General features: G+C 38.9%; 1 protein-coding gene across 2 annotated transcripts in view; it reads left to right on the forward strand.

Moving 5' to 3' along the window:
• The window catches only part of hmcn1 (hemicentin 1), a 112,421-nt gene that overhangs the window by 38,781 nt on the left and 59,706 nt on the right, over positions 1–13,934 (forward strand). For both annotated transcript variants that reach the window (XM_088598237.1, XM_088598238.1), the window contains exons 11-18: positions 2,702–2,974; positions 6,352–6,493; positions 6,585–6,712; positions 7,049–7,162; positions 8,275–8,433; positions 8,533–8,727; positions 9,039–9,134; positions 12,213–12,340. In XM_088598237.1, the coding sequence (XP_088454363.1) occupies positions 2,702–2,974; positions 6,352–6,493; positions 6,585–6,712; positions 7,049–7,162; positions 8,275–8,433; positions 8,533–8,727; positions 9,039–9,134; positions 12,213–12,340 (1,235 nt within the window). The remainder of the gene's footprint in view (positions 1–2,701; positions 2,975–6,351; positions 6,494–6,584; positions 6,713–7,048; positions 7,163–8,274; positions 8,434–8,532; positions 8,728–9,038; positions 9,135–12,212; positions 12,341–13,934) is intronic.

Raw genomic sequence — 13,934 nt, forward strand, 5'->3', positions numbered from 1 at the left:
ATACGATCTTTAATTTCACTTGCTGTGAAACAGCCCATAAATCTCATTTTGTACAGTTAACAGAAAAATTAAGCAGCATGCCAGATGCAAATAAATTAAAATGCATTTTGGAGTTAAATAAATATCATGTAGTCCTGAAAGTAAATACTGTGAAATTGAGGGTAATGGATCACATGTGTCATTTTGGTCGAATATCCATTAGTTTCATGCCCAGAGACTCAGATGAAAGCCGATCTACTCTTTGCCATCTCTGTAAGGTTTTCTGTTTTAGATACAATCTGATTAGGGTTAAGGAACCACACGTAAATACTTCAGCTTAGATAGGGCAGATATTGCTGGGTTTACTTTGGATCAGTCCCAGTATTCGTCTCTCAGTCTGATGAAGATCAGTAAAGGTTTCAGAGCAGAAAACCAGACAATAACTGAGTGTGGTTCATTGGCTATCCCAGTGCAAACTCTTTAGGGAGAAGTGGAATGTGGCAAAAAGAAAAAAAGGCATCTGTGTTATGCTCAATAAAACCTGATAATGTCTCTCAGGGCAGAGCTATACAAATTTAAACAAATCCAAAGTTGGGCTGAGACAATGGGTTTCAAGGTTTAAAGCATATTATTTGATGCAGTCCCTGTCTTTAATTGCATTTTTTCTTACCTGCTGGATTTCTGTTACCATTTTTTCATTATTCTTCATAATAAGTGTCAACCACATAGTAGAATACATGTTTTGCATTTGTTCACAACTTAATGAGGCACAGACTGTAGCAACATCTGGCCTTGAGAATAATCTGGTACTAATATGATTGTTTGGATGGCAGACAATGTGTCATTTGGAATGCTTTCAGCAAACTTCCAAATGTGGACATTCTTCATACCGATTAGTTTTCTAATAATGCATTTTTGGATACTTAAAAAAAATATATATATGTGAATTCAAGCCTCTGAGAAGATATGGTATTGTAGCAATGACACATACAACAGTGAGAATTCTAACAAAAGTGATATTTTTCAGTAATTTCTCTAATGAACTACCTAAAGTAACAGTCTGTGATACTTGACTGTTGCAATATGCATTTCAGAATTTTTAAGGGTAATTGTCCAGTTCACATCTTTTCCACTGCAAGGATTTATAACATTGTCAATAATCAGCTCCAGTCTGCACTTGGAGCCTGATTGGAGTTTTTTTAGGCAGCAAGAACTTCCTAAGAAAGAGCTAATGTTATTTTGGGGAAATTACAGTCATTAGTTCCAAAATTCTGTCGTTTACACAGTAATAAATTTTAAGTGATGTTGGTAAAATTGAGGCATTTTGTAAGTAAAACATTTTCCGTGTTGCCTTGCTGATAATTTAATTTCACAGAAGGGAAAATTGACATTCTGATATTTGTCCTGGCATAACTTTTAATGTTAATTTTTTAATTTGTTAAAAAAGAACATATCATTATGCAGTTCAAAATGCATGTGCCATGTCTAGAGGACTTTTTGTATGGAACACAAATGTTTGGTGTGTCATTTAAAATGAACGCAATCAAGCAAACAAAAAGAACTTCAGTTGCATTCTATTATCTACAGTGAAAAAGTATGACCAGTATTTATAATAGCTGAGCTTAGACCATTATGTGTAAAATATACAACATTATGTTCCAGTTTCTGGCTAGTTTAACCTTAGAACTACAGCCTGTTAAAGTGCCGCCCAAAAGTTAGGGTTCTCCAGCAACAAAACCTGACACCATATTGTACTCAGTAGTGTTTAAATAAACACATAACTGAAACTGTTTGATTTGGTCTTCCTTGGCGTTCATAGAAATGAACAAGAGGATGCCAAAACCTCATAGTACTGCAGACCTTAAAGAGATTCAGTGCTAAAGAAAATAATCCTTCCTAAGTGAGAAACATTGACTCAACTTATTAGCTCAGAGGTCACTTGAACTTCTTTGTGTGGTACACTTGTAATACTTTTCACCTCAATGTGGGTCAGTTCTTTCTTCTCTTTTCTTCACTGTCAAACTCGTATTGTGGACGAAATTCCTCAATGTGAAAGTATTGTACAGTACAGCTGGCTTACATTTTAAAAAATGATTTAAACTAATTGGCAATGTGGCACAGCACACCACCAGGCATGACTGAAAAGTCATTTTCTTTGCTTTGAAATCAGAAAGTTCTTCCACGCATTGGACCACAGTTTGTTCCTTCCCTAAAAATGATAAGCCAAACTAATTTGATAGAAAAAAATGTGATTTATGTGATTTGTTGTTTACAAAAAGGAGGGCAGAATTCTCTGATACAAGTAAAGATAATTTATTGTAGACGTGAGGGCTCTTAATTCATAGTGATTGTATGTTTGGTTTCAAATGTTTATCTTTAAATAAATTATATTTTCTAGTCATTTTTCCTTTATTTTTCTGCTAATTTTATTTTTTCAGAAATGATAACTTGTCGAGTTGTTGTATGAGCTCTGAAAAGAGTAAACTCTTTACAAACACGTTAAAATCCGATGCCGTCGGAGGCCATAATGCCTTCTGTCTTGTCTTGTTTTTTTTTCTAAAAGAATTGCACATTGCCTTCAGTGAACTGAAAAATCACAATATGCATCCTAAAACAATTTTAACAACAGACAGGCCCATGGACATTACTTATTGCTGGCCTTTATACTTCTATTGTTGTCAGAGCCATGAGGCTAATGTGATCCGTGTGCACTGTGTTCCAGAGCCCCCTCCTGTTATCAATGTGCCCAGCAACGTGACTGTCACTCCGGGTGGCAGAGCAATCCTCACCTGCCTGGTAGCCAGCACGGTGCGTTACAACCTCACCTGGCAGCGCAGCGGAGTGGACGCTCGAGTGCTGGATCCCCGAATCCGCCTCATGAGCAACATGTCCCTGGAGATCCACAGAGTGACCACGAGTGATGCTGGGGAGTACAACTGCATCGCTGCCAACGAAGGGGGTGCCACAGTCGCCAGTGTCTACCTCATTGTACAGGGTGAGGGGCTCCTTTCCGTCTGCTTCCTCCCTGTTTCTGTGAGTGACCGACTGATTGATCGGTTGGAATGTGTATTTGCCGACTTTAGCAAAGTGTGGACCATGTCCCTAACCCAGTGGCTCCCAACTCTGGTCCTGCAGGGACACTCCGCCTTCAGCCAAATTTTTAATTGCAGCCAAACTGATTTCAGCTTTCTATTTGAGGCAAATTAGTACATTTGATTTCAGATCTCAAAATATCACCTGGGGTTTGTAATTGGTATTAACCTTGTACCAATTTCTCGTTCCCTGGAATGTAACCAATCTGACCTCTGCAGAAGTGCTCAGTGTGGATAACCAGTATATGATACAGTGTCACTCCCATCTTTGTCTGGTCATTGTTAGTTAATCAACCACCGAGACCGGTTGAGTCAGACATAATAGCAAGCAAGTGGATGAGAGACTGCATGAAGCTCTATATGCTGAACTTCTTGGAAACCTTAAGAGATCAGCTGGTCTGAAAACCAGCCTATTCAGTTTCTCCTGGATCAGGGCTGGGAATCACTGCACTTGTCAACTGTCTTACCAAGCAACAGTACACAACTGGCTGACCACTATTCAGGGTAGATTGGGGGTTACTCACCCTAGGACTACTCAAATTCCACCAAAAGAAAATTACACTGTTGCTCTTGCAACCTTGGAGGCACCTGCAAATTTGCTATGAAAGACGTGCTTCTCCTCTGGTCAAGGCAAAGTCACCTGCAAGGCACTGTCAAGACTGCTGCTTGTCTAAAGATGAGTGGCCAGGTCCTCCTCCACTCTTTGGAGAAGAGGAGCTGAAAAGTCTTACAAAATAATAATAATAATAATAATAATTGCTTACACTTATATAGCGCTTTTCTGGACACTCCACTCAAAGCGCTTTACAGGTAACGGGGACTCCCCTCCAACACCGCCAATGTGCAGCATCTACCTGGATGATGCGACGGCAGCCATAGTGCGCCAGACCGCTCCCCACACATCAGCTATCAGTGGGGAGGAGAGCAGAGTAATGTAGCCAATTCATAGATGGGGATTATTAGGAGGCCATGATTGGTAAAGGCCAATGGGGAAATTTGGCCAGGACACCGGGGTTACACCCCTACTGTTTTCGAGAAACGCCCTGGGATTTTTAACGACCACGGAGAGTCAGGACCTCGGTTTTAAGTCTCATCCGAAGGACGGCGCCTCTTTACAGTATAGTGTCCCCGTCACTATACTGGGGCATTAGGACCCACATGGACCGCAGGGTGAGCGCCCCCTGCCGGCCCCACTAACGCCTCTTCCAAAAGGCTGTGAATACAAGTTGGTTAGGTGTATAAAAAAGTAAAAAAGTAAATTCTTATTTGGTTTCAAAAAGGAAAAGAATCTGTCTCTGGTGTCAATGAGTTCTGAATTGTTGCTGGTGTGTGTAGCAAAAAATATTGAACACCTTTAATCTTTTTTATTTATCAGGCCTCCCTTGTATTGATGATAAATTGTGCCCTAGATTTCCCTCACTGGCATCTTTCACTTCAGTTGGCCTGTTTGAGTTTAATAAACTACTGTAATTTTAGCAAACAGGAATATAAATACCGTTTTTGGAATGAAATTAATCTACAGATCAGTATTTTAATGAAGATTAAATGAAGATCTTGACTCTGTAGAGCCTGTTTTATGTAATGACAGCTCCCTTTCTGGCCTGGATGTGACTTGTAAAAGCCAGGAGATGAATACTGGGAGATAATAACTCCTGGCAGATTTCTGTACTCTCTCAGCAAAATCTCTTCTTTTAATACTGGATGTGTGAAACTGATTTATATCTAGTTTTTTAGGAGGTTATAATATTAGCTTTCCATTCCAAGCAGTTTAGTAAGACCTTATGATACTGAGAAAAAAGCTAGCTTTCTTTGGCAGGTATACAGTTGCGCTTAAAGTCCTAGTTTTGAGCTCATAAATTTATTTTGTGAGCATTTCACATTAAAGAAAACTAAAGAAAACTGCTGTGGCAGAGGCTGCATTTTTTATTGATAGAAGTCAACATGGGTATTATTATAGTATGTACTACAGTTTATGTGTTTCAAAAATTATTTTAACAGCATACAGTAGAATCCTATCTGAAATATGACAGGGGCTCATGTGAAGACACATTTATGTTGTAGCACTGCAAATGTAGTTAACTTTATTTACATACTGTACAGGATTCAGAGGTTAATATACATTTCTTATCTTAATTTAAATTCTTAAATAAAAGTTCATAAGTCATTGGAATATTGCATTGTATAAAAAGGATTTACTTTCAGCTTTGTAGTCTTTAGAAGTGCATTTCCTGATTTTTAATGAAAATGGCTCTTTTAACTTCTGTGTTTACCTGAAACATCATATTTTACCTATCCATATATTGTTGTTTCTTTGCATTTTTATTAATTAGTAGCATTGTAAGAAAGGTCCTTTACATTGTGTATGGTGGTCTGTTCCATCTCTCTTTTACCATCAGCTTTTGTTTTCAAGTAAACGTTGTCGGTGTCAAACATCTTTGATTCCTTAGACAAAGTTGCGATCTAGCCTCCAAAACAGCTGTCCCAACAGCTTGAAGACAGCTAATTAGCACTTGCAGTGATGGCAGTCCTAGTCATTAGCTGGTCTTTGATGTCAGGCAGCTGACACAGGAAGGCAAGGGGTAGGAGAAACGATGCACTCACTGTTCGTTATCGAGTCTAGCAAACAGACTGGTTTTGACACTTGATCACAAAGGTCTCTTTGTAACAGGCACGGAATGTGATTTTCATTGAGTTGAGCCTTCTTATACAGTATGTAGTCTCAGTTATCAAAGTGTGAAAGGTAAATGCTCTCAAGAGATGGAGAGCATTAGTGATACAGAATTCTTCTCAGCTCTTTTAAGAAAAGAGATTTTCGCAAGAAAACACAAAGCCCTCAACTTCGCGGCATAACAGGGGCATCTTCAAGATCATGAAATATAGAAACTATTGGCTTCGGAGCATAGACTTTTAAAACTGAACACTTGAATGATGAAAGCTCAGGTATAGTAATAGGACTCGGACAGAAGATGAGTTTATACAACACAATATGAACACCTTCAAGACATGGGGAGGAACATTACTCAAACAGTTCATAACCAGGTGATAAAATGTCATCACATTTGGACATTTTGTCTAATGTGCAAAGGAGACATGCCTCTTGTTTTTGTTGCGTCACTCAGTAAAATGCTTTTTAATGGAATAACATTCTCCTAGAGCATTTTGTGCAGCAAGAATACTTTATTCAAATGAGTACAACTGAACCAACCAGCACCGCTGTCCAAAAAATAGAAAACCATAACCATCTCACTGTATTCAATGATATCTTTATATTTCCGCCCAGAGCCCCCACAAGTCAGCGTCGACCCTAAGAATCAGACATTCATAGCTGGACAGGAAGCCCGTATTCGCTGCACAGCAAGAGGATATCCCTCGCCTCATGTGGTTTGGACACACAATGACATGTTCATCTTGGGATCCAGCAGGTAATGCTCTCACTTCATCTGAATGCAGAATGGCGCAACTGTTTAGGTGATGGGTTTTCTTCCTGAAATGTTGGTTTTGAAAACTTTTAAGGCACAGATTGACCCTGGACGGGACTCTGATCATAAAGAACATGGTCCGGAAGGATTCGGGAGTCTATAGTTGCCTGGCTAGCAATGCAGCTGGAACAGACAGGCAGACCTCTGTACTTACATTCATTGGTGAGTCTGAGAAGAGATTATTGGTTGGAAATGACCCTGGTATCTAATCAGAAGTGAAATACAGTGTAATCTTTACCCAGTACGTCATGTCTATCCTATCCTTAATCAATATACCCTAAGAGCACTTGAATAATTAAGAATTAAAGAGCCAAGGTTGCCTATCCCTGCTATGCAAATTCTAGAGATATTGTCATTATTAAAAGGTTTTCTAACTACATTTCATATGTCCATCTTCTTTAATGAGTTTATTTTAAACATGTCAGTATTGGTTATAAAGTAAGTTACTAGTTTCTTTTGTTTTGTTTCTTATGAAAAATGCTTTGTCTGTTATTACAGAGGCTCCTCAGATAACTGTTGTCCAGCAGGCAATTCTGATTGGCCTGGGAGACACCACTATCATGGAGTGCAGAGCCACAGGGATCCCCTTGCCTGAAGTCCTTTGGTATAAAGGTGAGTAACATATTATCCACTCAGGGTGGCAACAAGAATATGAAGGTTCTATATGTGGTGCCATGCTGCCCAAGATTGGTCTTTGGTCTATGTAAAAAAGCAAGACTTAATTTGTCAGGGGCGACTGGTGGAATAGATCATTTCAGGGTTGTTTCTTGACTTAAATTGTGTTTAGTTTTTTAGTCCTCCCTTTTACCTTTGAAGCAGTCAGATTTACTGCACCATGCAGCTTGAGCCTGATGTTTACTGCACTCACTGGACATTACGTCTGACAGGAAGGGTAACAGTGAACATAACCACTAGCCCGAACAAATTCCCTTCTTATTGCAAATGACCCTTATAGCTTTTCCCACAAACCTTTGCCAGCAGATCACCTCTTTGTGTCTCTACTTCTTTTGTGATTTTGACCATCTACTGGACATTATTTTCATTTATAGCTACAGAGACATTTTACTAGATTTGAGGGAAAGATAATCTAATTTATATGGGTGCACCAGTTTATATTTCAGTGCAAATTTAAATACAAGATGAAGGGCATAATTAAAGAGATCTTCAGGTAACTGACCCAGGTTGTCCCTGCAAACCCAACTGAATGAGTGCCAACATTTTTATTTACAAAATTATAAGTTGCTTTGGATACAAACATTGGCCCAAACAATGAACATCTTTCACAGAACAAAAGTAATCATTTTTAAGGTTCCAACCTTATTCCAAAGAATAAGCCTCTTATTCCAAAGAATAAGAGGCCATTCTGCCCATCAAGCCCATTTGGTAGCCAACAGCTAATTGTTCTGTGGATCTCATACAGACAGTGATCTCGAAGAAGCCAAGTTACTGGCTGGGTAGCTTGTTCTGTGACCCCTCACCATTTCTGTGCCTCCTGTTAAACATTAAATGCATGCTCGCATATTTTGAGCTTCCTCTGGATTGTGTTTCAATGTTTTTTTTTCTGAAGAAGTTCTCTAGGTTGACTTTATCCAAGCCTTTGAGAGCTTTGAGTACATGGGTTCCTCAGAGGTCCCCTTTGCGATGAGATCCTTTGTTTTCTTTGACATCTTCGTCACCCGGTCTGCCACACTTTTAATGCCCAAGTGTTTATTGCGGTCGTGCAGGGGATCTCCAGCTCAGGCCATCATCATTTGTGAACATTGATGGTCTGCGAGGGATCCTGAGGATCAAAGAAACCCAAGACGAGGATGCCGGAGACTATACATGTGTGGCCATCAATGATGCCGGCACTGCCATGGGCAGAGTGACTTTAGATGTTGGCTGTAAGTCTTTAAGCAGGTGGTGATAAACATCAAGTGCTCTGGAGTTGGGAAGACGTGTGAGGCACTTACAGAATTTGCGTTTGGTGTTTTTTTCGGCAGCCGCTCCAGAGTTCACTCAGGAGCCCTCTGACATCACGGCCGACATCGGCTCTAACATCACCCTTCAGTGCCATGCCCAGGGCTACCCTGAGCCCCAGATCAGCTGGAAGAGGGTGGACAACACCCATCTGTTCTCCAGGCGCTTTGCTTCCAGCACCATCAGTCAAAAGAGGGGTGGGAGTCTCACCATTAACAGTAAGTGGCTTGCTTGTTGGGTAAATCTAACATGGATTTGACATGATAATTCTGTTTATTGGCTTTGAATTTGCCTTCATCTCAATAAATTAGTGCACTTTAAATTTTATTTCAAATTTCTGTATTGTGCTTGACCTGGCTTTCACTATGGTATACTAAACGAAATGCTTATAAGGGAAGTTCAGCCATATTTGCTTATTGGTTAAAAGAGATATTGCTTAATTTTGTTGTACAGCTTGAAAATTGATCTAGACTATTTGACTTGCTGATGCACTCACTCTCAAGATTAAAGCTCTTGTTATTCCTCTTAGACCTCTGGGTTGATGATGAGACCACTTACATTTGTGAAGCTCAGAACCAGTTTGGGAAGATTCAGGCACAGGCCACAGTGACTGTCACAGGACTTGGTAAGAACACACAAGGAGAGCTTCTCTGCAAGTGCCAAATGGGTTATCTTTCAGTTTCACACTCTGCAAAGGCTAAAATATCCCTCTGTTAGGCTTAAAAATGAAACATGTTATATTATCGACCATTGTTCCTTAACAGACCATTACGCAGTGTCTAGTATGACTGTCTGCTAACAAAAACACCCAATTTATGCAACACATGTTGTGACCTGGAGCATTCAGACTAAATACAGGGGTTCCGAATCATAACCGTTCCTAAATTAATTCTGCTGAAGAAAGTCTGCAACGAAAATCTCCAAGGGAGTCATTTCTTAATTTATAGCCAGTTAAACATTCCTCTTTCCTTGTTATGTCTTTATGGCTGTTTGGCAATCAAACTGGAGTTTAGCACACCTCAATAAGCCAATAACATTTGTGACTTTTGACTATATTGTATTTAATACTGAACAGTTTACAGTCATTGAATTTGCTAAATCTGATCTAGAGTTAAATATATGTTTTCTTCATTCAGTGAAGTACTGTATTGCACCTCAGTTTGACCATGGAAATGTAATAGACTGCACGTTATAAAGAAAAAGTTACTAGTTTTCTTACTTCATGACCAAAAACTGTATAAAGGAAGCTCTCACACAAAAGAAATAGATTTTGAAATCACTGTATTTCATGTTTTGTTAAATGTAAGATGTACAGTAGTGCACTGAGCAAAGAAAACATGCAAAACTTGTTATACTGTAGACTGAACTGAAGTTACAGTCCATATTGTCTTTTTTGTCATATGTGGACTTTTTTTACTTTAAAAAAGCAAATGTTTGCGTAGAATCCTTTGTTTGCAGGGAGCTGTACAGAGAGCTTGTCAGTTTTGAATTACCTATAATATGCACTGAATGTACTTAAAATATGGGAATCGTGATGTTGGAATAGACGCAGTAATGAATTTTCCTGGCAGCTTTTGAAGGGTTGGAGAAGTCAGATGTGCAAAATAATGCAAAGAGTGCCATGCTAAAGCTGCAGAAAGAAGTGAATTATCTTCTGGTCCAGATGTGCAAAATGTTTTAAGCTGATATTTCTTTGTTTCAAAGAATTTAGGCTTGATATCAGGTGTATCAAATAATCCAATGGTATGTGTACAGCATTATATATTGTGATGATCAAAGAGCATTATGTGGATATAACATTCACATTTTGTATTTTTGAGAGGTCCTGTCTGACTATCTGCCTCTTTCTTCATACTTAAAAGTACCAATGCTAAGAAATTGTCACGTTTGTAGAATTCTTATATTCTTTGCATTCCAGGTTGATGTGTGTTTCACAGCCTCATTAACTGTTTAACAGGCCACTTGGATGTAGAGTGTAGCATATAGGGTAAAGGTTACTTGCAGAAGACCTTGCTATAAATTGGCATGGTTCCATACGTCTCAGAGACACAGAGACTGTTGACTGAGACCCCGGTGATTTAAGGTTTAATCCAGACCTGGGAAAATCACTTTTTTAAGTTTCAACCAGAGACGTGTTGTGAGCAACAATTGTGTACACTGTACAGCTTATGGATCTTGTAGCTGTTTGTAGACAGGTTGTGTGTTTTGTTAAATCATTTCTGTTTTGATCACAACACTTTTTCTAAAGGGACATATAAATATGGGCAACATGTTTCTATTAGGTAAATAAGGAGTACATCCTTTGTTTTTTTTTAAGATTCATGTTAAAAGGAACGGACTTATTTAAAGCCAGAATTATATTTATGGCTGCATTTCCATGCAATGTACTTCAAAAAGTGTACAACTTGCATTATAGTTCTTTTTAGGTTATGCTCCACTTAGAGAAACTGTGATTAATTAAATTTTTTTAAAGGCTTGAGCCTAGAGCTGTATCTGTTTAACTTACTAAGACAATCATACTAGCTCTTGAAAACATTCCTACAATAACTGGGCAAACTTATTGCACTGTTATTAATCCAAGCCTGCATGCACAACCAATAGTCTTTGCATAGGAAGAAAAACATCATTGTTCATACATCTGCCAGGCACAAAGAGTGATGAATTAGCAGTCCAGTATACAAACCCAGTTTGAACTCTATGAATGAATTCCACATCCATCAATTAATGACTGTATAGGTAATTCATTACATTTAAATGGCCAGAAACCTATAAATGAATACCTTTGCACGTCAGTGTACAGAATTACCCTATTTCTAGTGAAACATAAATACAACAGTGTTTATAGCAACCAGGCATCACAAAACTTAAGGGGATGTTCCTAGCTGGATCTTATCTTTGTGACAGGATGTGGAAACCATATGGAGCCCCCAAGCAAAGAGGGAGTGTCATAAGACATAAAATGCAGGGCTGGAAAATATTCTCCGGGGGGTGATTGGTAGCCAGGCTGAGAGGGAAGGAGAGAGTCCTAGGGAATGCAAAGACAAGCAATATCAATTCCAACTCGAGCGGTCGGGGAGCCCTGGATGGGAAAGGAGGGAGGGGAGTAGAATTTTTCATAACGGGCACAACTTTCTGGTGGCTCCCCCTACTCAACTCGCACACATGTCAAGTAAATTATCTATTGCAAATTAACATCTTGCTAGTCCACAGGAGGATAAGCAGCATTTTATTCTCTAAATGGAAAAAAAACCTAACCCTTTACTGTATTTTCCCCTCAATGCAGTGCGAAACTGTAAAACTGAACATTTCCATTTAAGAATTCGTCTGACTGTACATTGAAATCTAAGGGGACCCCGATGATACTGTTTTGTGGAGGAAAATGTATCATGGAAAATTGGCATAAATGTCCTAAAGTGACTAAAATGTTTTTTCTTCCAATGTCTTGTGGAGAAAAGAAGTACACTGTAAACTGCTAGCTCGATGGATGTGTAATGTTTAAGATTTCCAGTATGTTGCAAGAGGTAAATAAGTGACTGTTAATTCATGTTTTGTAAAATGTTGTGATCAAATATATACACCTGGACGAGGGCCGTTTGAATTATTGACAGTTTTACTTTGTATTGATGTCTTTAGTTCTGTGTAGCCTTGTCCAGGGTGTCTATGAACTGTAAAGTCTTAATGTGCTGTTGTGCTGTTTTTGCAGTGACTCCCGTGATTGGAATCAGTCCTGGAGTAGTTAATGTCATTGAGGGCCAACAGGTCACTCTGCCCTGTGTTCTGCTGGCAGGGAACCCTCTGCCTGAGAGACGCTGGCTCAGGAACAGTGGCGTGGTAGGAACTGAGGAAATTCTGTAACACAAAACCAAGAAGGACTGTGGAATTGTCTTCTTCCACTAGAGTGAAGGGTGAAAATGCCCGTGTCTGTGCAAACTGATGTGTAATTGTGACTATATGACTGTTGGATATACAGTATATCCCTGTGACTTCAGAGTGCCCTTGCAAAGTCTAAAATCTGTCTTGTAGACCCAAATCAAGAAAGGCTAGTCACTCAATCAGAAAAGACACAGGAACATTAGAAAGGTTACAGAAGAAAGCAATCCAAATCATCCATAATTTTGTTTGCTTGTCACTAATTGATATAAGATATATTATATATAGGATATAATCTAGCTGTTTCTTAACAGAATCCAGGATATCAACGACTTAGTTGGGCAGCTTGTTCCAGTCCCCCACAACCCTTTGTCAAAAAGTGCCTCCTCCTATCAATTCTAAATGTGTTTTCCCACAGTTTTCACTGGTGTCCTCTGCTTCTTGTTTCGCTGTTGATTCTGTTTACCCTTGGGCAAACCTTACCACTGCCTTTGAAGAGTCATAGTACTCATAGTCACTCTGCTCAAAACTAAAATGATTCTGTTCTTTTAAGCTGTCAGTGAGGGACATTCATTTAGGCCTAGGAATGTCTCTGGTTGCTCTTCTCTGGACTGTTTCCAGGGCAGGAATTTCTTTCATTAGTTTGGTTATGGAAATTGTACACAATGTTCCAAATGATGTCTTGCAAGGGCAGTGTACCTTTTTTCAACTTTACTTCCCTTTTAATGATTAACTTTTAGCGGTATATCTCAACATTTATTTTACCTTCATTATTGCTTGTCCACATTGTATAAAAGATGTAAATGATGAGTTTGTAGACAGGTAAACACCTATCTTTTTGGAAGTAACCTCATCAAGCTCGGTATTTACCTTTTTGTGCTACCTGCTACCTGTAATCTTCTACACTTCAAATAGGTACAGTAGCTGCATCAGTATGCATAGGCTGCAGAGGAACAAGTAAAGGTTCATTCCATGCTGGAAAGAGAAGAAAAGAAACACAATGTTTTGGCTGTGGAGCCTTCTTCAGGTGTGGAATAAACCTTTACTTGTTCTTTTGCATCTTCTATACTTGTTTACATTTACCGGGTATTTGCTCAGTCTTGAATTTTTAAAAATTTTCTTGGTGGCTTCTACAAGGTAGTAGTCATCTGCACACCTGACAAGTTTACTATCGCTATCTAAATAATTTATATAAATTCAAAATTTCAAAAGAATAGTGGTCCTAGAATCCTAGAATAGATCTGGAGTAACAGACATGTTAATTAAATCATCCCAGGTTGAGCATGAACCCCTTAATACACATAGTACTTTTAATCTGACAAACCTTATATCAAAGGGACACCAAGATTGTAAATTGTTAGGACCAAATATTTAAGACAGAAAAGCTTTTCAGGAAACATAAACCTAGAATCCAGAGAGCAATGCCAAAATGACCGCATCTCAGTTGTGTGTCTTTTTCTGTCTACATCTGCAATGCTGTTTTTTCCTTCTTCCTAAAAAATACTGTAGGAAAAGCATTTAGTGCAATGATTGCATTGACTCATTCCGTAAAGAA

The sequence above is a fragment of the Lepisosteus platostomus genome, chromosome 11 (genome assembly GCF_059453375.1).
Source record: "Lepisosteus platostomus isolate fLepPlt1 chromosome 11, fLepPlt1.hap1, whole genome shotgun sequence".
In the NCBI taxonomy this organism is placed as follows: domain Eukaryota; kingdom Metazoa; phylum Chordata; class Actinopteri; order Semionotiformes; family Lepisosteidae; genus Lepisosteus; species Lepisosteus platostomus.